Source organism: Melitaea cinxia, chromosome 4 (assembly GCF_905220565.1).
Source record: "Melitaea cinxia chromosome 4, ilMelCinx1.1, whole genome shotgun sequence".
NCBI classification, from domain to species: Eukaryota; Metazoa; Arthropoda; class Insecta; order Lepidoptera; family Nymphalidae; genus Melitaea; species Melitaea cinxia.
The window spans coordinates 19,824,301-19,847,418 of NC_059397.1; the positions used below are offsets into that span (position 1 = coordinate 19,824,301).

General features: G+C 42.2%; 1 protein-coding gene and 1 non-coding gene across 2 annotated transcripts in view; one reads left to right on the forward strand and one right to left on the reverse strand.

Annotated features, from left to right (window-relative positions):
* Window positions 1–594: 594 nt before the first annotated feature.
* On the reverse strand, window positions 595–667 carry Trnak-cuu. Its single transcript has one exon. It is a non-coding gene; the product is annotated as a tRNA-Lys (tRNA).
* A 10,969-nt stretch (window positions 668–11,636) lies between these two features.
* Window positions 11,637–23,118, forward strand: part of LOC123670478 (fat-like cadherin-related tumor suppressor homolog) — a 28,788-nt gene continuing 17,306 nt past the window's right edge. Inside the window, exons 1-14 of the mRNA XM_045603973.1 lie at window positions 11,637–14,681; window positions 14,751–15,030; window positions 15,121–15,227; window positions 15,678–15,888; window positions 16,336–16,526; window positions 16,701–16,844; window positions 17,709–17,870; window positions 18,270–18,474; window positions 19,162–19,301; window positions 20,008–20,249; window positions 20,971–21,396; window positions 21,989–22,211; window positions 22,292–22,393; window positions 22,773–22,994. Coding sequence (XP_045459929.1) covers window positions 11,637–14,681; window positions 14,751–15,030; window positions 15,121–15,227; window positions 15,678–15,888; window positions 16,336–16,526; window positions 16,701–16,844; window positions 17,709–17,870; window positions 18,270–18,474; window positions 19,162–19,301; window positions 20,008–20,249; window positions 20,971–21,396; window positions 21,989–22,211; window positions 22,292–22,393; window positions 22,773–22,994 — 5,700 coding nt within the window. The remainder of the gene's footprint in view (window positions 14,682–14,750; window positions 15,031–15,120; window positions 15,228–15,677; window positions 15,889–16,335; window positions 16,527–16,700; window positions 16,845–17,708; window positions 17,871–18,269; window positions 18,475–19,161; window positions 19,302–20,007; window positions 20,250–20,970; window positions 21,397–21,988; window positions 22,212–22,291; window positions 22,394–22,772; window positions 22,995–23,118) is intronic.

A 23,118-nucleotide genomic window follows, 5' to 3' on the forward strand; every position in this document is an offset into this window, starting at 1 on the left:
ATCTCACGTATTTAGGAACTTATCAGCTTTATACTATTAGTATAGATTTATTGTTTTCTAGTAAGCAAGTGCTCAAATAGAATAACGAGATCGGGCGCAAGTAGTAATGATAGTGGCAACTGTTTGTGACGCATGTAGCATATATTTTTAATAGCGCCTGGTTTCGTTCCTGCTGATGTATAATAGCACAGTTATGCATTAGCGTTGCTATTTACTTTTTCTAGGCGACTGATTTAATTTTGGAATACCCTCGTATTGTATTACGTCGCGGTTCACCTTGGGGGGTAGTTGTGTCGCGACGCGCGGGGTTTGCTAGGGTATATAAGCCTCAGGGCGAGTGTTTGCGGGCCCTTTTTGCTCTTTTCTTTTTTGGGTTAGATTCTCTCGCCGTCTTGGGATCTAGTTGCGATTTGTTGTGGGTGAGTCGTTGTAGTTCTTAGGTAATAGCTTTGCTTTAGTGTAGTTGATTTTGTGTGTTTTGAAAAAAAAAATTAAGATTCTGTAGGATTTTTTTACTCTCTCTCTTGTGTCTCGTGTTAGGAGTTGTGGGTGACTCTCTAACCCAACGAACAATTTTTTAACACGTAGCACTGGCGCCCAACGTGGGGCCCGAACCCACGACCCTGAGATTAAGAGTCTCATGCTCTACCGACTGAGCTAGCCGGGCATTAATTCCATCGGTGATCGCGCGTCGAATCGTACTGTTTATTGTCAACGTTGTAAATCGTTTTCTCACTCTTATGCCGATTGTTTTAAGGATCGGAATGTTGTGTTTTGTTTTGGTTGCGGAGAGCCTAATGTTAAGCGTCCCGATTGTGTTAAATGTAAATCGAAATATAATAATGGGGCTAAAGATTTAAAAAAACGAGTAAGTTGGAACCGAGTTAAAACTAGTAATAATATTAATTTTTCTAAATCTGATTGGGATTCTTGGCTTAAAACAATTTCAATTTATTTTTTATCGTATAAATTAAACTCGGTTCTGTGTAATGATAATTGTATTGAAAATAGGCCTTATGCCGTTATACAAATAGATGACATTAAGTTGTCGGGTCTCTTAGACACTGGTGCGTCTATATCAATTTTGGGGGGTAATTTTTATAAGGATTTCTTACAACGAGGTTATACTCTTTTTAAAGATAATATTATTTCTGCGGTTGTGGCTAACGGGAACAAGTTGTTTTCTCTTGGTTACTTGTGTTTACCGGTTGCGTTCGAAGATCAACTTCATTTTATAAAATTTTTTGTTTTTCCGGAAATTAATTCAGATATCATTTTAGGTATTGACTTTTGGAAAATATTCAAAATTTGTCCGAAATATATTAATTCAGTTAGTTTTAAACAAGAATCTATTTTGTGTAATAATTCGGATGACGTCATTACGGGTTATGAACATTTAAATAGCGATCAGCGTTCAATTGTTGATAGCATTATTAATCAGTTTCGTTCTGTTTCTTTTGAGCGGAAAGGTTTAGGGTTGACTACCGTGGTTACTCATAGAATTGATACGGGGGATGCTGTTCCCATTAAGCAACGATATTATCGGATGTCTCCTGAGAAACAACGAATTCTTTCGGAGGAGGTTGATAAGATGCTTGAGTTGGATGTCATCGAACCCTGTCAGAGTGAGTGGAGTTCTCCGGTACTTTTGGTTCCTAAGGGAAAGGATACGGGTAGCTATCGGTTATGTTTGGATAGTCGGAAACTGAATGCGGTAACCAAAAAGGATGCATATAGTTTACCTTATATATCAGAAATTTTAGATAATCTTAGGGATGCTCATTATTTGTCAACAATCGATTTTTGTAGTGCCTTCTTTCAAACTCAGAATCAGGAATCGGATAGGGATAAAACGGCTTTTTATATTCCGTCACGTGGTACATTCAGGTTTAAACGTATGGCGTTTGGTTTAACTAACGCACCTGCCACTCAACAGAGACTAGTAGATAAGTTGTTTGGAAACCGTTTCGGGGTTAAAGTTTGTTGTTATGTTGATGATTTAATAATTGCAACCGCGGATTTCAATGAACATGTTTCTATTTTATTACAAATATTGGAAATTTTAAAAGAATGTAATCTTACTATTAATTTTGATAAATGTCGTTTTTTTAGGAGTCAGTTGAAATATTTGGGGTATGTAATCGATAAACACGGGTTGCGTACGGACCCGGATAAGGTTTCTGCAATAGTTAATTTTCCCACTCCAACCAATGTTAAGGGTTTAAAACGTTTTTTAGGGACAGCGTCGTGGTATCGTCGTTTCATTAAGGATTTCAGTGCTTTGGCGGCACCGTTAAATAAATTAACTTCTACTCGTAAGGGTGCACCTCCATTTAAATGGACGGAGGAGGCGGATTGTTCTTTTAGAAAGCTTAAGGAGTGTTTGGTCTCTGCTCCTGTTCTCAGGTGTCCTAATTATAACGAACCTTTTGAAGTTCACACGGATGCGAGTAGTTATGGGATTGGTGCGATGCTCTCTCAGACCTTTGAAGGGAAAGAACATCCTGTCGCATATATGAGTAGGTCACTTACCAAGCCGGAACAAAATTATGGTATTACGGAACGGGAAACATTGGCGGTTTTGACAGCGGTCGAACATTGGCGTTGTTATCTCGATAATGGTAAAAAATTTACAGTTTACACGGATCATAGTGCCCTTAAGTGGTTTTTATCATTGTCAAACCCGTCGGGTCGTTTGGCTCGGTGGAGTACTAGGTTATCAGAGTTTAACTTTGAGATTAAACATCGTAAAGGTTGTGATAATGTTATTCCTGACGCGTTGAGTCGTTCGGTTCCCGTGAGTAGTATATTTTCAATTTCAAATTATAAAGGTAATGATAAATGGTTTCTTAATATTTTTAATGGCTGCGCTAATAAGCCAGCATCGTTTCAAAATTATTGTATTAAAAATGATAAATTATTTAGATTGTCTAAAAATAAAAATTATTTAACATCGGAGTTTGATTGGAAGGATGGATGTGATTCCTATGGAACATCGTTCGGGAATAATATCAATTAATCATGATGTACCTACTGCGGGTCATTTGGGTATGTTTAAAACTCTTAAAAGATTAAATTTAAAGTACTTTTGGCCGAAAATGTATAAAGATGTTTTAAATTATGTCAATAATTGTTCTAAGTGTCTAGAATATAAAGCTCAAAATCATTTGACATTAGGTGTCATGGGTCGTCCTAAGAATTGTGTCCGTCCTTGGCAGGTTATTTCAATTGACATTATGGGTCCATTGCCTATTAGTAGAAAACAAAATAATTATATATTGGTTGTAACTTGTTGTTTTTCAAAATTTTGTTTAATTTTCCCTATGAAGCGCGCAACTTCCAAAGTAATAATTAAGTTAATTGAGGATAATGTTTTCTTAGTTCATGGTATTCCACAGTCGGTAATATTGGATAATGGTACGCAATTCATTAGTAATGAGTGTATCAAATTTCTTAAAAGTTATAATGTTCCTAATGTTCATTTTACTCCACGTTATACTCCACAGGTTAATCCGGTTGAGAGATATAATCGTACTATTTTAACTTGTATTGCATCCTTTGTCGATGAGGATCATAGATCGTGGGATAGGTACTTACCTCAAATTCAATTTGCAATTAACAGCGCGGTGAATGAAACTACGGGTTTCACTCCGTCCTTTTTAGTTTTCGGTAGGGAGTTAGTGTCGTGTGGTTCGCATTATTTGGACTCTGATAGTATAGAAAATATGATTTTTACTCCTCGTGACTGTTATGCGGAGAACTTAGGTCGGTTGGCGAGTATTTTCGATAAAGTTCAATTTCGGTTGTATGCCGCTCATTTAAAAAATACTTCAAGTTATAATTTGCGTCGTAGGACTGCGGAATTTAATGTTGGTGATCTTGTTTATAAGAAAACTTACTTCTTGAGTGATAAAGATAAATACTTTTCTAAGAAATTAGCGCCTAAATTTATCAAATGTCGAATTGTTGGTAAAAGATCTCCTCTTGTATACGTATTACAGGATATGAATGGTAAAGATCTTGGGGTTTGGCATATTAAAGATTTGAAGTTAACAGGAAGTTCTGGTAGTAAGGGTAATTGATATTGTGTTTTATTTTAAATCTATATTACGTATTCCATTTTTGAGACGGGTGATGATCTCATTTTTTTTATTTTGTGCTTATACAAGTACATGACTTATGATAGTTGTGAGTTGGGTACATCTCTAATGTACTTTTGGTGTTTATTTTTGTTGAGTTATTCCACTGAGCAATAACTTAATTTGTGTGTGTTGGGTGCATCTCTAACGTATCTACTCACTCAATTTTTTTTTGTTTAAAGCCTACGCCATAAGTTGTTGTTGTTGTGTTACAACTTAACTCTGGAACGGGTGGCGATTCCACATATTATTTTATTCTATCGAATATATATTCGATTCTAATTGTGTTATGCACATTCTAAAGCCTACATCAGGAATACGGTATTAAATATGGATTAAAAAAAAAAAAAAAATTGTTAAATTAAAAATTTTAAGTAGCTGCTGAGTGGTGCTCATTTATAGACCGTCACTCTGAGTGTCAGGGCGTTAATTGTCTAGGTCGGTTAACGCACGTTGATAGTTGAATTTCAGGATGTTGTATGTTAGTGACGTATGATTGGGTCGTAAGACAGTGTTGCAGTGAATTCAAAATTATATGTGGTGTTTTTGTAATTCGATTATCTCTTATGATTAATCTATCAAAAAAAAAAATTTTTTTTCTCTTAGTATGGAGTTAAATTTTATAATCCCTTCCTGAGCTTACCAGATTCTCTCCTTACGTTAGTTTTTTTTAGAATTTTGCCAGAGATGCAAAATTCTTCTCTGTCGGGGGGGGGTATTGTAGCATATATTTTTAATAGCGCCTGGTTTCGTTCCTGCTGATGTATAATAGCACAGTTATGCATTAGCGTTGCTATTTACTTTTTCTAGGCGACTGATTTAATTTTGGAATACCCTCGTATTGTATTACGTCGCGGTTCACCTTGGGGGGTAGTTGTGTCGCGACGCGCGGGGTTTGCTAGGGTATATAAGCCTCAGGGCGAGTGTTTGCGGGCCCTTTTTGCTCTTTTCTTTTTTGGGTTAGATTCTCTCGCCGTCTTGGGATCTAGTTGCGATTTGTTGTGGGTGAGTCGTTGTAGTTCTTAGGTAATAGCTTTGCTTTAGTGTAGTTGATTTTGTGTGTTTTGAAAAAAAAAATTAAGATTCTGTAGGATTTTTTTACTCTCTCTCTTGTGTCTCGTGTTAGGAGTTGTGGGTGACTCTCTAACCCAACGAACAATTTTTTAACACGTAGCACGCAACAGCTAACGCAGACTTAATTGTTGCAGGTTCCCGGGAAGCGAGCGCCAAGCGCGTGTTCACGACCACACATGAGGTGAGGCGCGTTCACTCCTCTGTGACTATCAATTTATTAGTATCAATACACATATTATTTTATTTTACACGCGAAACATTTTACATTCAATATAAATAAATAAATATTTACAACATATACACACGGTCATCTGTTCCTAAAATAAGCAACTTAATGCTTGTGTAACAGCCGACTGGTATAGCTACATATATTTATTTGTGTACAAATAAGTGCACTTACAAATATTAGTCTGTGTAATATTTTTAGTGTTAATTACCCGACTGCCAAGGGAGGGTTATGTTTTTCGCGCGTATCTTGTATGTATGTATGTATGTAATATTCTTTACTACCTCATATTTCCAGAACCACTAAACGGATTTACATAACTGAGGTATCGTTAGGTTCGTCTTTGCTGCCCAAGTGTTCTTAGATAGGTGACATTAAAAAAAATCAAACATGGCGGCTGTGCGAAGCCATTGTATTTAATGAAAAAAAAAATTTTTTTCTCGAATACTACAATATGGGTATCAAATTGAAGGGCACAATACAAGGATTTTAAAAAGGTATATCATGATTATTATTACCGTAATACTAAGACAGAAATACAATATTAAAGTTTAAAAAATGTGGACTTTGCTCTTTCGCACGCCTATGCCATGTCAAACTCGCCTCCTAGGCGACGATCAACTTCGGGGTGTAGCCTTTCAAATAAAATACAATGGTTAAAAAAAAACATACAATTAAAATTAAAAATAAAAATTAATAAATGTCACACCAATTTACAATTACATTAATAAAATTAATAACAAATACATAATACCAAATACAAACAAATAATTTTAATAATAATTTCATTATATTAAAACTAATAGTTGTTGACTTAAGCAGTCACCTATTTGCTAAAGGTCAGGCTTACGTTGCTTTGAGCAGAGTGAGATCTTTCTCCGGGCTTGCTATCAGTTCTCTTGACCCTAAAAATTTACTTAATCAACCACATGATGTAAACTGTTTTAATTAATTGAACCGATTACGTAATTTGTCTGACTAAAAAGACATAAATAAAATAATAATTAAAAAAAAAAAACAAAAAACCCGCCTGCGTGAAGAACAACTAATAGAAAATCAACTGAAAAAGCTGGAACAAGATAAAAATTCAATATGCACACAAAGTCAGCGAAATAAATAGAAACAGTATCAAACATTTTTTGCTGTACATTTAAAATATATTAATAAGGTAGTCCTTCGAAACTTTATGCAACGTCATAGATAATATGCAGTCGGAGGCATGAAATTGAAGGATAAGTCAAATCATTCTCTCTTTGTGCATGTCTCCGACTGCATGTTATCTATGACGTTGCATAAAGTTTCGAAGGACTACCTTATTAATATATTTTAAATGTACAGCAAAAAATGTTTGATACTGTTTCTATTTATTTCGCTGACTTTGTGTGCATATTGAATTTTTATCTTGTTCCAGCTTTTTCAGTTGATTTTCTATTAGTTGTTCTTCACGCAGGCGGGTTTTTTGTTTTTTTTTTTAATTATTATTTTAAAAATGTGTAACGTTTTATAACCGTCTCATGTGTGGACTATACTTTTGGTGAATTGTTTTAACAAAAAAAAAAGTTTTATAAGTACTTTTTGGTGTTTGAACGTATGTTTGTATAAAGGTGAATTAGCTTAAAAACGTATTAAAAAAATATGATGTTAAAAATAAGTGACCCATAGTTAAACGAATTGTTAACTTATATCAATTATCAATATAAAGCTCTGCATACGGCATGGTAGGAGGAGGTGGGTGATAGGGCGCGCGGCTTTGATATTACGTGACATTTCCCACAATTCATACGTAGACGCAGAGTCCTTTCGGAGATAAATCTGTGAATGAGGCGTAATTTTTATGTCAGTGTTTATGAATGTTCGATAAAGGTTCCTTGTTGTGATGACGCAACCAGTGACCTCAAATGTCGCAACAAACGGTAAAGGTGTTCGTCTCGCGTGTAACTCACAGTACAGAACTACAACGCTGACCCACGTACATCGCCGCTACTCACCGGAATTTTTGTTTCTTACCGGTTATGGCACGACACGACACATATTCACACTACAAGGAACACATTTTTTATCAAATCATATTTTGATTCGAAGACGTACACAATTATTTAGATTAATGTTTCGGGAATTTCAACATTCATGTCATTAAAAAAATTAAAATGTATTATTTAAAGGAATGATTTCATTGTAAACTATAAAACTATATGAAGTCATAATGTACGAGTAACTAGTAATTTAGATACTTGTATACAAATTGTAGTAAAAACTGATTGAGCCTGCACCCACCACACCAACACACGCTATACACCAGTTGTGAACCGCGTCCGCTATTATGTCATCAACAATGTTATTGTACCTGTAATGAGTTGTGGCTGGCCGCCGGTATTAACTAAATCTTTGTACCAGTAAGTATTACATGCGATAGTATTCTCATATAAAATTATTTGTAGAAATATTAATTAATCATTACTAACATATCACAAACAATTTTACCGTTAATAACGTGAGGTTATAAGATCCACGTCTACGTGTGTCAAGGTTACATGAAGGCACTTTTTTATATATCGAAATTTAAAACAAAGTAGTCAAAAGCAAATATACTAAATGATATTAGTAAAAAAAATATCAAAACTATCCCGTTATATCTAAATTAAAAATCAATTAACTTTTAACCTTTAAAAGCTAAATTAGCCAGCATAATATTGATGCAAGTGAAACCTCGGGATGACGGTAGTAAACAAAACCTGTTACTGTAAAGAATGTTCAGACTCATTATACAAACAAGTTCAAAAGCCTAACATTTTTTGCATTCTTAACACGTTTTTGTATCTAATTGGTAAAATAAATTCGCCAAATTGCACCGAATGTAATTTAAAAGAAGACGTATATCACGTTATGGTTGAATGTGTTCGGAACGAAGTTGAAAGATCAGATTTGCAAGTGGATTTGTATGAGGTTGGCAAGTGTAACTGTATTCTGGCTTACCCGCTATTTGAGGAAGCCAGAATCACTACATAGTATAAAACAAAGTCGCTTTTTCTGTCCCTGCATATGTATGTACGCTTAGATCTTTAAAACTACGCAACGGATTTTGATGCGGTTTTTTTTAATAGATAGATTGATTCAAGAGGAAGATTTATATGTATAATAACATCCATTAAATAGTGGAGAAATACTGTTATTTTTGAGTTTTGTAATGTTATGTCGTAAATAATAAAAATTTTTTCGCTTAAATTGCAAACGCAGGCTGAACCCTACGAGATTTATTAAAATAATGTACTAAGTATTGTACACATTGAAAAGGTCTACAGAAAACTCCGCGATGGTATATACCTATCTCTTATGGATATCCCACAATAACATTTTTTTGTCATTTACTTTTTACGACAAATAATGGCTAATTTTCGAAGCGATTTTAACCAATACAGCATTAATCCTTATCCAATTAAATACCTTAAATATGTTTTTTATTTAATATAGATCTATATGGCCTTTTACAGCATATGATTTAAATGAATATTTTCGAAGATATTACAGATTTAAAAATCGCGGTACGTAGCGTTTGCGGCGGTTCCAGCCGGCTTTTACTCTAAGTTAACGCGTGCGGGCCACGGGCAGTAATGAATAAATCAAAACTACTGGATCGATTTTAATCATTTTTTCAGTGAATGACATAGGCTATAATTATATTTTATACCCGTGCGAAGCCGGAGCGGGTCGCTAGTGTTGTATAAAATTGTGAAAGTAGCTCTTAAGCGTAGATAGTATTGAATTTGTTGTAAGACCTATGAGGGTGGCATCGTCAGACTGACGAAACCCTCCATAAATAATAAAGATTAAAAAAAAAAAAAAAAATTCTTAACACGTGTAACTTATCCAATCAAGCGAGTGTTCTGCACTGCGCTACTGTAACCTACTGATAACACATTTTATCTGTGAGGTGTTACAGTTAATAATGAACGAGACACGACGACCAATACGTATAATATGAACCGATAGGAGCGGTTGTGTCACAACGAAATATCCGTTCATCCTCTCGTTTGAATACTCACTGCCCTCCGCACGCGGAGGTGCTCGAACTGGTGATAATGAGCGATAAGTAAACGATAGGTGAACGATAAGCCGCCGTGATAAGCGTGTCAGCGACCCTCTCCGTTCACCTGGACTCGCCCCATCGCACCACGGTACTGAGACCCTAACTCTACACATCTTCTGTGTATTAGATACTCAATATTTCGAAACAAAGCCTAACCATTAAAAAGGCGAGATGCGAATTATTTTTAAATGCCCTAAAAAAGATGCAAGATGCAGCTAGCATCTTCTACTTTTCCGTGAAAAATAAAAGAGTGTTGGAATATAACAAAAATCCAAGTATGTTGGTAACACTTACCTATATATTGCATTCGGTCACCAGTCACCTGTATACATTCAAGTTAGTAATCATTCAGTTCATGCCTATGCAGTATTGTAATTTCTTTGCACACAATAAATATGATCGTCAAATAGTAAGGACGTATTTATCTTTTCCCTTGCGATCCATATTCCAACAGAGTTATACATCTCTAGTGACCATACCTGAAATTATGTGAAATATTGTTTTAATGCTAAAAAAAATAACTTGATTTTTATACAACGCAAAAGAAAATTAATTTAACTATTCCGTGTTTGGGCCTATTTCACCAGTTGTGAATAACGCTATTTGACAGATGATGATATCCAACAGATAAAAGTTTTTGATTCATTATTCTTTTTCACCATCGAATTTCACTGTATTTATGAGATATTTCTATTTGCAAATATGTATCTAAAAGCTGTAGTTGATTAATTGACACGAAAGCGGTCCTAATATGCCAAGACAAACCCAATAAGGATTTAATGCCATTGTTACTGTTGAAATAAAAATATGTATGTAGGTATATATATAAATAAACAAATAAATAAATAAATTGCCTGTTCTACCACCCGCCGTCAAAGTCTAACCGTAACTTATTCGCAGGATAAACTTTATTAACACATGGTGAAACGTTGTAGTTCACAGATTTGAATGAACGCACTCATCGTAATGTTAATACTGTTTACACAATGCGTCGATGGCACACAACCGCAGCTCGCGGTGAAACTACGAATGTACGAGTGTATGGAAAATATTATGAATGTAATTGATTCCAATCAGCTTCGTTTGTCAAATATTTAATTTAATTTCTGTGTTGTTTTTCATTTTAATTGAACTTAACAAATACATAAACAATAAATCTACTTAAAACTTGAAAATAATATTAAATAACTTAATTATTTATACTTCGCGGCGCGGAAATCGGTTAAAATAAAATACCTATTTGTGGAAGTAATGCTTCGGTCAGACTGCGCGTTCTAGCGTACAACGGGTCGTCGCGTACAATACTTATGTGTATGGTTTGACGCTGCGTTAAAACAGTTTTAAGCTAAGCTATTTTACGGTATATGAAGTGTCCTATAACCTTATAATTGTGTTTGCTGGCAAACGAAAAAAAAACGGCTTCAATTACATCGACAAGTAATACAACGTAGGTAGTAGACAAAATAGTCAAGTAAATACGCATTATCAAAGATTACTCCAAAACTTGTAATCAGATCTCGATGATATTTAACTGTGACCACATGATAAACATCGGTTTTCGATTAAATTAAAAATCATCAAAATCGGTGCACTCAGTAAACTTTATGCGGATTTTCGAGGGTTGCCCTCGATTTCTCTGGGATTCCATCATCAGATCCTGGTTTCCATCATCAGATCCTGGTTTCCTTATCGTGATACCACACTTAGGATATCTCCTTTCCAACAAAAAAAGAATTATCAAAATCGGTTTATAAACGACGAAGTTATCCCCGAACATACATTAAAAAAAAGTATATGAGGTCGAATTGAGTAACCTCCTCCTTTTTTGAAGTCGGCTAAAAATGTGTTCGCATTTTCCTACATGATAGGTAGTTTTAAAAAAAATGTATGTAGGCTGCATACCCACCAAGCTTGAGCGACAAATTGGGTACATCAAGCATGGCTCACTTAAGTGATAAGTCATCGCATACTTATAATACATACATTTTCAACAAATTATTATGTAGGTTACAGATTTAACACCAATAAGCACTTTTTAGTTAGTGTATTCCAATATTGCATTGCATATTAATTGACATTACAATGTATATATGTTCAGAAGTAAGCAGACGCAATGCAGAGCGCCCGTGCGCTGCTGGTGCTGGCGGCGCTGTGCGGCGCGCGCGGCGGCCCCGGCCCGCCCGCGCCCGCGCTGCGCTTCGAGCACGCGCTGTACAACGTGAGCATTCCGGAGAACAGCCCGCCGCGCACGCACGCCGCGCAGCCGCCCGCCGCCGACCCGCTGGGCCTGCGCCTGCCGGGGCCCGGCGCGCACGTGCGCTTCCGCATCCGGCACGGCGATCGCGACAAATTCTTCAAAGCGGAGGAGCATGTCGTCGGCGACTTTTGTTTTCTTTCTATTCGCACGCGCGCGGGCCACGCTGACGTCTTAAACAGGGAGCGAAGAGACAATTATAGACTGGAGATACGAGCCACTGCGCAGCTTTCCAACGGTCGGCAGCTCGAGGCGGACACGGTAGTGGACGTGGAGGTTACAGACGTAAACGATCTCAGTCCACTTTTTTATCCTACTGACTACGAAGCGACAGTCCAAGAAGATGCTCCCCTACATTCCAGTATTGTACGAGTCTCGGCTGAAGACGCCGATCTAGGTATTAACGGTGAAATATACTACAGTCTAGCAGAACCAACCGATCGGTTCGCCGTTCATCCCACGAGCGGCGTGGTGACAGTGACACGTGCCTTATCCGTGGTGGAAAGTTCGCGCTACGAGATCACAGTATTAGCCCATGATCGAGCTTCCTTAATAACTCGTGGTGAGAAAGCACCGGCGGCTCGAGCGTCTTTAGTTATACGTGTTATTCAAGCAAACCTGCACGCTCCTGAATTAAGAGTTCGACACTTACCTGAACTTATCGAAAACTCGACGGCTGAAATATACGCAATCGTAGAAGTTAAAGATCAAGATTCTGGAGAGAACGGTCGTATCGCTGGGCTCGAGATAGTCGACGGTGACCCAGACGGCCACTTCCGTGTCAGAAACTCAGCACAACCAGGAGAATATGACATCGTTGTTCACGCTCTTCTCGACAGAGAGAGCGCGCCTCGTGGCTATAATCTTACATTACGTGCAACAGATGCAGGCAAACCACCTCGTTCCTCGTACTTAACGTTACCGGTTTTACTAACAGATACAAATGATAATGCGCCAATATTCAGCCGCGAAATTTACGAAGCAAGTATTCCTGAGACAGCACCACCAAATACACCTGTTATCCGTTTAAAAGTAAGTGATCGGGATGAAGGTCCCAACGCTCGAGTGTACATTGAAATAGTAGGTGGAAACGAGGGTGGTGAATTTATAGTTAATCCAGAAACTGGTGTTCTTTACACTGCTGTAGAACTTGATGCTGAAAAAAAATCTCTTTATACACTTACTGTCTCAGCTATCGACCAAGGCAACGCTGGAACTCGAAAGCAATCGTCGGCAAAAGTAAAAATTGCCATTCAAGATGCTAATGATAACGATCCTGTATTTGAGCGAGATGAAATAGAAGTAACATTAATGGAAAACGGTCCAACCGGTGCAATCGTAGCAAGAGTTGTTGCACGAGATGCAGATTCGGGTGAAAACGCGTACATATCCTATAGCATTGCGAATTTACAACCCGTACCTTTTGATGTAGACCACTTTTCTGGCGCTATCCGAACGACTAGACTTCTTGACTACGAAAGTATGCGTCGTGAATACGTTTTGCAAATTCGTGCAAGCGATTGGGGCTTACCCTATCGTCGCCAAGCAGAAATGCGTCTAACTGTGCGACTTGAAGATGTTAATGACAACCGCCCGCAGTTTGAACGCGTCGACTGTGTTGGATATATTTCACGGCGATTAGCTATCGGATCTGAAATTGTGACATTATCCGCAATTGACTTTGATTCTGGAGACGTAGTGTCATATCGTATTATCGGAGGTAATGAAGACAATTGCTTCTCTCTTGATTCAAGTACTGGAGTTGTTGTACTTTCTTGCGACCTAGGTGATATAAGAACTGAAACACGTTTACTAAATGTTACCGCAACCGATGGAACTCACTTTGCAGATGCAACTACTTTAACATTACATCTAGTGAGTGGTAGTGGTAGTGGAAGTGGCAGTGGAAGCGTTACAGAATCTAACTCGCTAGAATGCCGCGACACCTCAGTAGCACGTCGATTAACCGAATTGTTGGCTGCTGCCGAAAGAAGTAATGCGCCAATTGATTTTGCAGAAGACTTTCCTTTAGCTTCATCCCGATATGGTGAAAATTTACACTATCCAGAATTCGTTGACTTTCCAGTGGAAGTCAAAGTGAATGAATCAGTGGCACTAGGGACTAGTCTAGTGCGCCTGAGGGCCCGTGATCGAGATCTTGGCTATAACGGTCTCTTGGTATACGCTATTTCTGGTGGTGATGCTGATTCAGCGTTTCGTATCGACCCAGATACGGGAGAGCTTAAAGTTATTGGCTATTTAGATAGAGAACGAGAAAGTGAATATTACTTAAATATAACAGTATACGATCTCGGACACCCACAGCGTTCAGCCTCGCGTTTGTTACCCGTTACAGTACTAGACGTAAATGATAACCCTCCGCGATTTGAGAAAACACTTGCAAGCTTTAGAGTGACAGAAAATGCTATTAACGGAACAGCAATATTTCACGCAAATGCCACTGATCGTGACGGAGGTGAATTTGGTCATGTAACGTACAGCCTAAGTGGAGGAGGTGAAGGTGAATTTTGTATTGATCGCGACACTGGGGTGATGTCAGTTTGTGCTCCCCTTGACAGAGAACGACGCGCTCTCTACGAACTGACAGTACGGGCAACAGATGGCGGTGGGTTGCGTGCAGAAGCTTTAGTCCGTGTCGCTGTCGACGACGTAAATGATAACGCTCCAAAATTTGCTTTGCCAGCGTATAGCGCTCGTATTCGTGAAGATGTACCGAACGGGACTTTAGTGGCAGTACTTGAAGCATTTGATCCAGATTTAGGGGATGGTGGAGTGGTAACTTACTCGTTGCCAGATCAATCGCCAGATGACGTCGTTTTCACAGTTGACAGTACTTCTGGTACTCTACGGACAGCAAAACGACTAGATTTCGAAGAAAGACAGGTAACCGTAGTTGTATATAATTTAATTTATTTATCGTATTTTTTTCATTACTCAATAATTTACTTTTAGGTTTATGGTGTTACGGTACGTGCAACGGACGGAGGACGACCAGCGTTATGGGCCGAAGCTACGCTTATCGTAGAAGTAGCAGACGTTGACGAGAACGCCCACGCTCCCGTCTTCGCTGAACGACAGGCGTTCGCCGCGTCGGTGTCGGAGGACGCGCCCCCCGGCACCACGGTCTTCACCGCCACCGCTACAGACGCCGACCCGCCCGGCCGTGACTCTCGTCTCGCCTACTACATTATTGCCGGCTCTGGCATGGCGCTATTCTCCATCGACGATTCTGGTACTGATATTACTTCCTTTTTTTAGCAAGTTTTCAACGTAACAATAACCATAACAAGTCACCTTAGTTGAACATGTTTTTGAATTACAGGGGTTATTAGAACACAAACACCATTAGATCGAGAAACAACGCCTCACTATTGGCTTACGATATGTGCACAAGATCATGGTTTAGTTCCGCGTCACACTTGCGTCCAGGTAAGAAATATTTTTATTCAGTAAAAAAAACACTACCATTCATAAATAATAAATAAATATACGCTTCCACTGAACTAGTGGAAGCCCCACCAGGATTTACTCTTGTGCCGGGGGTCCAGAAATACACAATATGTGCAATTATACACAGATCACGGCAAAAATGTATATGGCCAAAACAAACGTATGCCATGTGTGGGTATCGTTCCCGCGACTGCACGCAACAACCATAAGCCAGTGCTTTCAATCTTTCGCTAACGTCCAAGATTCACGATTCAGCCTGTAACATCCAACTGTTGGGCGTCGGCCTCTTTCTTCATATAAGAGAAGGATTGGAACTTAACCCACCACGCTACTCCTCTGCGGGTTAGCGGATATATTCCCTACCATGAGTAACGATGGCTATCAGGTGTATATAATAACGTCTAATCCATCGTAACGAAATATTCCCAGGTGTACATAGAGGTGGAGGACGTGAACGACATGGCCCCGTGGCCCGAGCAGGCGGAGTACGTGGCCGCCATCCCGGAGCACTGCGCGGCCGGCACGCACGTGGCGCGCGTGCACGCCGTCGACAGCGACGCCTCGCGCACTCCCGCCAAGCTGCGCTACTCCATCGTCGCCGGTAACCCGGATGGGCTGTTCACCATAGATGAAGAAACGGGTAAATCTTAATTTGTAGTAATCAATTTTTACACGATTAATGGCAATGCTAAGATGTAAAAAAAACAAATAAAAAAAAAACTGTATCGGTACAACCCTACCATACCCGTTTAAAAGCTACCTGTAGTATAATTAAATAATATATTAATTAAAAATGTTTCTTTGGTAAAATTTTGTGTCCAAAATAGTGGTAGAAACCCAATAGAACCGGTATTGTCTGACATTATAAGCTTCCGGGTTAACTAGGTCAAACTTTTGCATTCGAAACCATTACTCAGATCAAACTGACGTAACTTGTACACAAAGGGTTAAACTAACCACCCGTCCTCGGGACCGATATTCTCTTATTCGTCGTGTCCATGTGCCGGCGGCACATTTGTCTGACGTGCCTCCCGAGCTAGGGGGTAGTCGAGGACGAGGCTCCAGCTGATCAGTGCACGTCCGGCAGGCGAGATAACGACGACGGGGCGCACGCTGGACCGCGAGGCGGCGGCCGCGCACGCGCTGGAGGTGTCGGCGTGGGACGGCGCGCTGGCCGGCGCGGCGCGCGTGCGCGTGGCGCTGCTCGACATCAACGACCACGCGCCCGCCTTCACGCAGCGCTTCTACGACGTGCGCGTGCCCGCGCCGCCCGCCCAGGCACTTGCAGTTAATATACCTCTCTAAGCAATCTATTTTTAAATTTATATGAGTACTAGCATAAAAGAAAAGTTTTATGTGCAAAAATTACTATGAAAATTGTATTAAAAATCCTATTGTAGTCAAATAAATTCTCACAAACAAACGTCTAATTAACGAATAATTATATTCCAGGACGACGAGGCCGCGTCTGCGGAGGGCGAGGAGAGCAGCTCGGAGACGGAGAGCGAGGCGGACGCGGATGACGAGGACGAGGGTTCCGGCCGCCTCGCGTGGGACGAGTGGGACGAGGAGCCCACCGGGACCTACATCATTACCGTCAGTACCGACGAACATAAACGAGTTTACACCAACTGAATCTAAATATTAAAAAAAAAACATTTTAAAAACATCAAATTCTCTAAAAAATACACATGAAAATTATCGGAGCCACTGCCCTGTGCTCGTGACGCCAGAGAAAACTGGCCAACCGAATGCTGGCTAAATGGTTCTCATCATCATCACTTCAGCCTATCGCAGTCCTCTACTGCACATAGGCTTCCACAAGTTCGCGCCAAAAATGGCGTGAACTCATGTGTGTTGTCTATAGTCACCACGTTGGGCGGGCGGGTTGGTGACCGCAGGGCTGGCTTTGTCGCGCCGAAGACGCTGATGCCCGTCTTCGACCTGTGTATTTCAATGTTAGCAATAAGATGTGCTGTGTGGCTACGGCACTAAAGAATTTAGCTACCCCCTCTCTTCCCGTGGGTGCGTAAGAGGCGACTAAGGGATAACAAGGTTCCACAACCATCTTGGAACTTAAGAAGCCGACCGATGGCGGGATAACTATCCAACTGCTGGCTTTGAAATACACAGGCCGAAGACGGGCAGCAGCGTCTTTGGTGCGACAAAGCCAGTACTGCGGTCACCAACCCGCCTGCCCAGCGTGGTGACTATGGGCAAAACACATGAGTTCACGTTATTTTTGACGTAAACTTGTGGAGGCCTATGTCCAGCAGTGGACTGTATAGGCTGTAATGATGAATAAGATGGTTATCTCGCCATCGGTCGGTTTTTTTAATGTTCCGCGGTGGAACTGTGTTATCCCTTAGTCGCCTCTTACGACCGCCATTACTCGTCGTACGTAACTATTACACGTCTTACGTCGCCATGGCTCGCTCGCTCACCGCGCTCCCCGCGCAGGTGGCGGCGCTGGACGGCGACGCGGGCGCCAACGGCACGGTGCGCTACAGCTCGCGCGCGCGCGGCGCGGCCCGCGGCGCGCTGCGCGTGCACGCGCGCTCCGGCCGCGTGTTCGCCGCGCCGCGCCTGCCGCTCGCGCCGCACCTCACCTACGACCTCGCCGTGAGTACACCCTCTAGGTTCTTCAGATCTACTCCTGTGTTGAGGTCTGGAAACGAACACGACACAAACGCCCAGACAGCGATAAACATCTACTGGGCAAAATGAATGTCTGTCGTGAACGGGGATCGAACCAGCGATTGCCGGCACGACAGCCAGTGCTGCGACCGCTGCGTGCAAAGTGTTCCAATCTCACAGAAGATCACAGTTAATAATAGCGCCCCCAGGAAGTGTTCGGTTCTCCCGGGGAGGGTCAGAGGTAGGCTACCCAACGCACTTGCGATGCCTCTGGTGTTGGTGTTTACGAGCTAGGGTAACCGCTCACCATCGGGCGGGCCGGACGGTTGTTGGCCGACCTAGTCGTATAGCCTGTGAGACGCGCTGACACTGCCGGCCCTGCAGGTGCGCGCGTGCGACGGCGGGCCGCGGCCGCGCTGCGCCGTGTCGCGCGTGCGCGCGCGCGCGGCGGCGGCGGGCGGCGGCGCGGCGCCGCGCGTGCGCGCCGTGGCGCCGCTGCAGGCCGCCGAGCTGGACGCGCCCGGCTTCCTGCTGGCGCTGCTGCAGGCCTCCGACCCCGACGGCGACGCGCTCTACTACGACATCGTCGGTCAGTCACGCTTCATTATCCTTAAAACAGATTATATTAGTAATCCCTATTTTCACCACCCAATAAAAGTAAACCTTTTAAAAATTATTTATGTAATTTTATACTATCGACAAAAATAAAAAAAAAAATATATTTTTTTATTTCACTTAATAGTTTGAATTATTGTTATTATTATTATTATTATTTTGTTTGTTTTATTTATTTTACTACTTACATTTGTAATTTTTTAAAATACTATGTTTCCTAAATACTTTTATGTACTTAATGAATCAAAATTTTTTTAAAAAAAGTCAAGAACTAGAAAATATATATAAAATTCAACATTTTTTTTTTCAAATTGTGTTGCTACTATACTATCCGAAGGAACTTTGTTCCTACCTGGTGTCCCATGACACCACATAATTTTCTTTTGTTTATCTTACTTTGTAATTATATACTTGTATTTTTGTGGGTTTTTAAATCAAATATTTGACTTTAGTACTATTATTAATACTAATCGGTCATCAACCCTTTATTTTATTTTTATTTTGTTTTTTTTTATTTAGGAAACATTTATATAATTTTTGTATTTAATATCACTTATTAAAAAATGTATATCGATATAATGTTTTATTTTTCAATAATTCTACATAGATTGCGAGTATGTGACATACTCTCGTGTTTTTAATAGTTATATTTGATTGTTAGATGGGGATCCCCGACACCAGTTCTACGTGGGCCGCGAGGACGGCAGCCTGGTGCTGGCGCGGCGCTTGCTGTGGGAGGAACAGGCGCGGTACTCGCTCAACGTGTCCGTCACAGATGGAATGCACACGGTTTACACGACGGTAATTCTCGTTTTTTAAGCACACAAAATAGTTTTAAAACACACTGGAAATGTTATAATTTATATTATATTCAGAAAGTTACTATGATTGTCATTTTTTTTATATCATATAATGAAAAATAAAATTATATCACTTTTATTAAAAAGTTTCAAATAAAAATACACACTGCTTACTGACATATTAATTCAATACAATACGACACAAAAATGTATAAAAAAATTGGTTGTCTTTAAAGTTGGCTTAAAGACGATAGTTTTACGTGACAACGTCATAACCAAAAAATTTCCTCGGACGTATAGGCCAATCGAGTGAAAGAGAGATAAATGCGGCGCAAGCGTACAATGAACGTAACGGGACAAGGGGTCATCCTTTTTCGTACATACAGCCAGCGTTCATCGGTTTATTAGACGTTGACACGTCAAAAAAAAGATAATAAAATAGTACTTAACATATACCAAAAAATGGCACAAGTACAAGTAAAAACACACACAAACAAAACCGTTTAAACAATATGAGTATCAGCAAAGTATAGTGTCGCGGCACAAAAAGACATCTCGGCAATGGTCGAAGCAAGGCGAAAACGTAATATACGTTAAACACTGGGAAATGTATCTTAATGACTGATACGATTAAATGCGTAGCTACTTATCGAACGTCTATCATTGGAAGACACGGAGATCGTTCTGATAAATACCGTTCTCTCCAGGTCAACATAACCGTGATCAACGACGCGAACGAGGGCGGCGTGACGTTCTCGCGCAGCGAGTACGTGGTGGAGGTGTCGGAGGCGGCGCGCGCGGGCGAGGCGCTGCTGACGCTGCAGGCGGCGGCGGGCGCCGGCGCGCGCCTGCTGTTCGGGCTGGCGGCCGCGCGCGCGCCGCGCGACCTGCGCGCCTTCCGCCTGCGCGAGCTCAGCGGCGTGCTGGAGCTGGCGCGCGCGCTCGACAGGTGCGGCCGCGCACCCGCGCCGGGCAGCGTGCTGGATCGAGCTTCGTAATATCCCACTGCTGGCCATAGGCCTCTCTCCCCATGTTGGGGAAGGATCACAGCTTAATCCACCACGCTGCTCCAATGCGGGTTGCCGGATATATTCCCTACTATGAGTAACGATCGCTATCAGGTGTATATGATAACAACCGGGACCGACCGCTTAACGTGCTCTCCGAGGAAAACACCTGTATGGTCAATACAAATGTGTGTCATGTACGGGGATCGAATCCGTAACCGCCAGCGCAACAGGTACAACCCACGGCTGTGATCATTGTGCCAACGCGGCGTTAAATTTCAATTCTTCTAAATGGGTAAAGGGGCCTCCGCCTATCAGTGGAATGTTAGAGGCTGAATGAGACATAAAGTGTAATAAAAAATTGATATAGAGTCAACAAACAAGCATACAACTCGCTTGAGGCTAAGCGATTACCGTCTCTTATAGAGGCTTGCAACACCAGGAGCACTGGTCTCGCGCGTTGCCGATCTCACCCCAATCACACTTTAACTTAGGTCACCACAGAAACACAACACTGCTCGAAAACTGTATTATTTAGCTGTGATTTTCTGAATAGTCGAGGTGCTCTCTAAATTGTGCCCTACCTCAGTCAATGTCTACATAAGCGTCACTCGGTGATAGAAAGCGACGAACGCCACGCCCTGACTCTACTGCTGTAAACAGAGAGACGGCAGCGGTGCACGAGCTGACGGTGTGGGCGCGCGACCAGGCGCCGCGCGCGTCCGTCGCGTTCGCGCGCGTCACGGTGCGCGTGCACGACGCGGACGAGCACGCGCCCGCGTGGGGCCGGCGCCTGTGGGAGGCGCGCGTGGCGCGCGGCGCGGCGCCCGGCGCGCTGGTGGCGCCGCTGCGCGCGGCCGACCGCGACGCGGGCGGCGCGGCGCGCGTGCTGTACGCGCTGGCGGGCGACGCGGCGGGGCTGTTCGCCGTGGACGCGCTGGGCGACGTGCGCCTGGCGCGCGCGCTGCCGCCCGCCGGCCCGCGCGACTACACGCTGCACGTGCGCGCCGCCAACCCGCCGCCCTCCGAGCGCTCGTCCACGCTGCCGCTGCACGTCGTCGTCGTGGAGCCCGACGACGCGCCCCCGAGGTGACTGCGACTGCGCGCTCACTTGCCAAACGCTCGCCTGTTTCGACCCACTTCATAAATCGTGACACCGCCTTGCATTTTACTTTAGTTCATATTTTACAGCTCGTACAGTCGAATGCACTCATCGACATTCGCAACATAATATTAACGTAACGTTTAAGAAATTTAATAAACATTTTTAAACCACACCGCTTTGTAATTAAAAATCTACTAAGATTTTAAATGCGAAAGTTTGTGAGAACTGACGTATGGATGTTTATTACTCTTTCACACTAAAACTACTAGACCGATTTTAATGAAACTTGGTAAGTATATGGGCAAAACACATGAGTTCACGTTAGCGTTCACGTCCAGCAGTGGACTGTATAGGCTGTAATGATTGGTAAGTATATAGCTGGAGAACTAGAATAACTTTTTATCCCTATATTCCCATGGGATCGGAATTTGTGCGGGTGAAACCGCGTGGCAGTTACTTTTAACAATAAACATGTATCACTGATACTGAGGCTGCCAACATTGTTTTTTTTTTTTGCTACTGGTGTTTGGGACCGTCGCGATATGTCGAGTAATGTGATGTAACCCGTTTCGCCAGGTTCCTATCAGACGACGTGGTGTGTGAGGTGTACGAGAACGAGCCCGCGGGGACGGTCGTCGCAACGCTCGAGGCGCGCAGCTCGTCGGCCGTCTGGTACACGCTTCAAGGAGGGGAAGGCCGGTTTAATCTCAACCCCGCCGCCGGCGTTCTGTCGCTTGCCTCTCCGCTGGACTACGAGGCTCAAGACTTATACAACGTTACCGTAGTCGCCCTCAACATGGTAGGATTCATTATTCGAGTCGTATTTTGTCGCTTTTGTAGATGTAAAAGTTCTAATTCGAGAATCTCACTTCTGTGTAGGGTGGCGGCAGTGCGACGGCGCACGTGACAGTCCATGTCCTCGACCGCAACGAGTTTCCTCCGGTTCTCCTTCGCCGCGAATACCACGGTCGGATATCGGAGGTGAGAAACAGGAAATATGTTCGAAGCTCACTTTTCTTGTGAATTTTTTTTTTGTAAACCGAGTTTTAAAATAATGCAGACGTACGGAATATGAGTATATTTTTTATTTGGATAGATAGGTAGGTAGACAAAATTTTTTATTTATAATTCCACATTCCACTTAAAACAGTAAAAGTAACAAAAGATCAATCCTAGGAAAGATCGACTGAATTTTAGTAATCTGCTACGGTGAGAGATAAATAATAGTGTATTGGCGTTACGTCATAACTTCTGACGGGGTCTTTCGATTTCGACGATATTCTTCCGTTTTATTCAAAGTTACCTATGCGTGTTGCACAACCGAGCGGCACAGCAATGATCTCGCTCACTCGCGCGGCAGGCGGCGCGCGCGGGCGCGCTGGTGCTGGACGCGGCGCGCGAGGCGGGCGCGCCGCTGGTGCTGGCCACGCGCGACGCGGACTCGCCGGCGCACCGCCAGCGCGCCTACGAGCTGCAGCCGGCCGCCGCCGCGCTGTTCCGCCTCGACCGCACCACCGGCGCGCTGCAGCTGGCCGCGCCGCTGGACTTCGAGCTGCAGCGCGAGCACCGCTTCACCGTCAAGGTACTCGCTCTGAGCTCCGGGCCGGGGACTGTGCGCCCTCGTTATCACCACTTCAGCCTATCGCAGACCGCTGCTGGACATACGCCTCCACAAGTTCGCACCAAAAGTGACATGAACTCGTGTG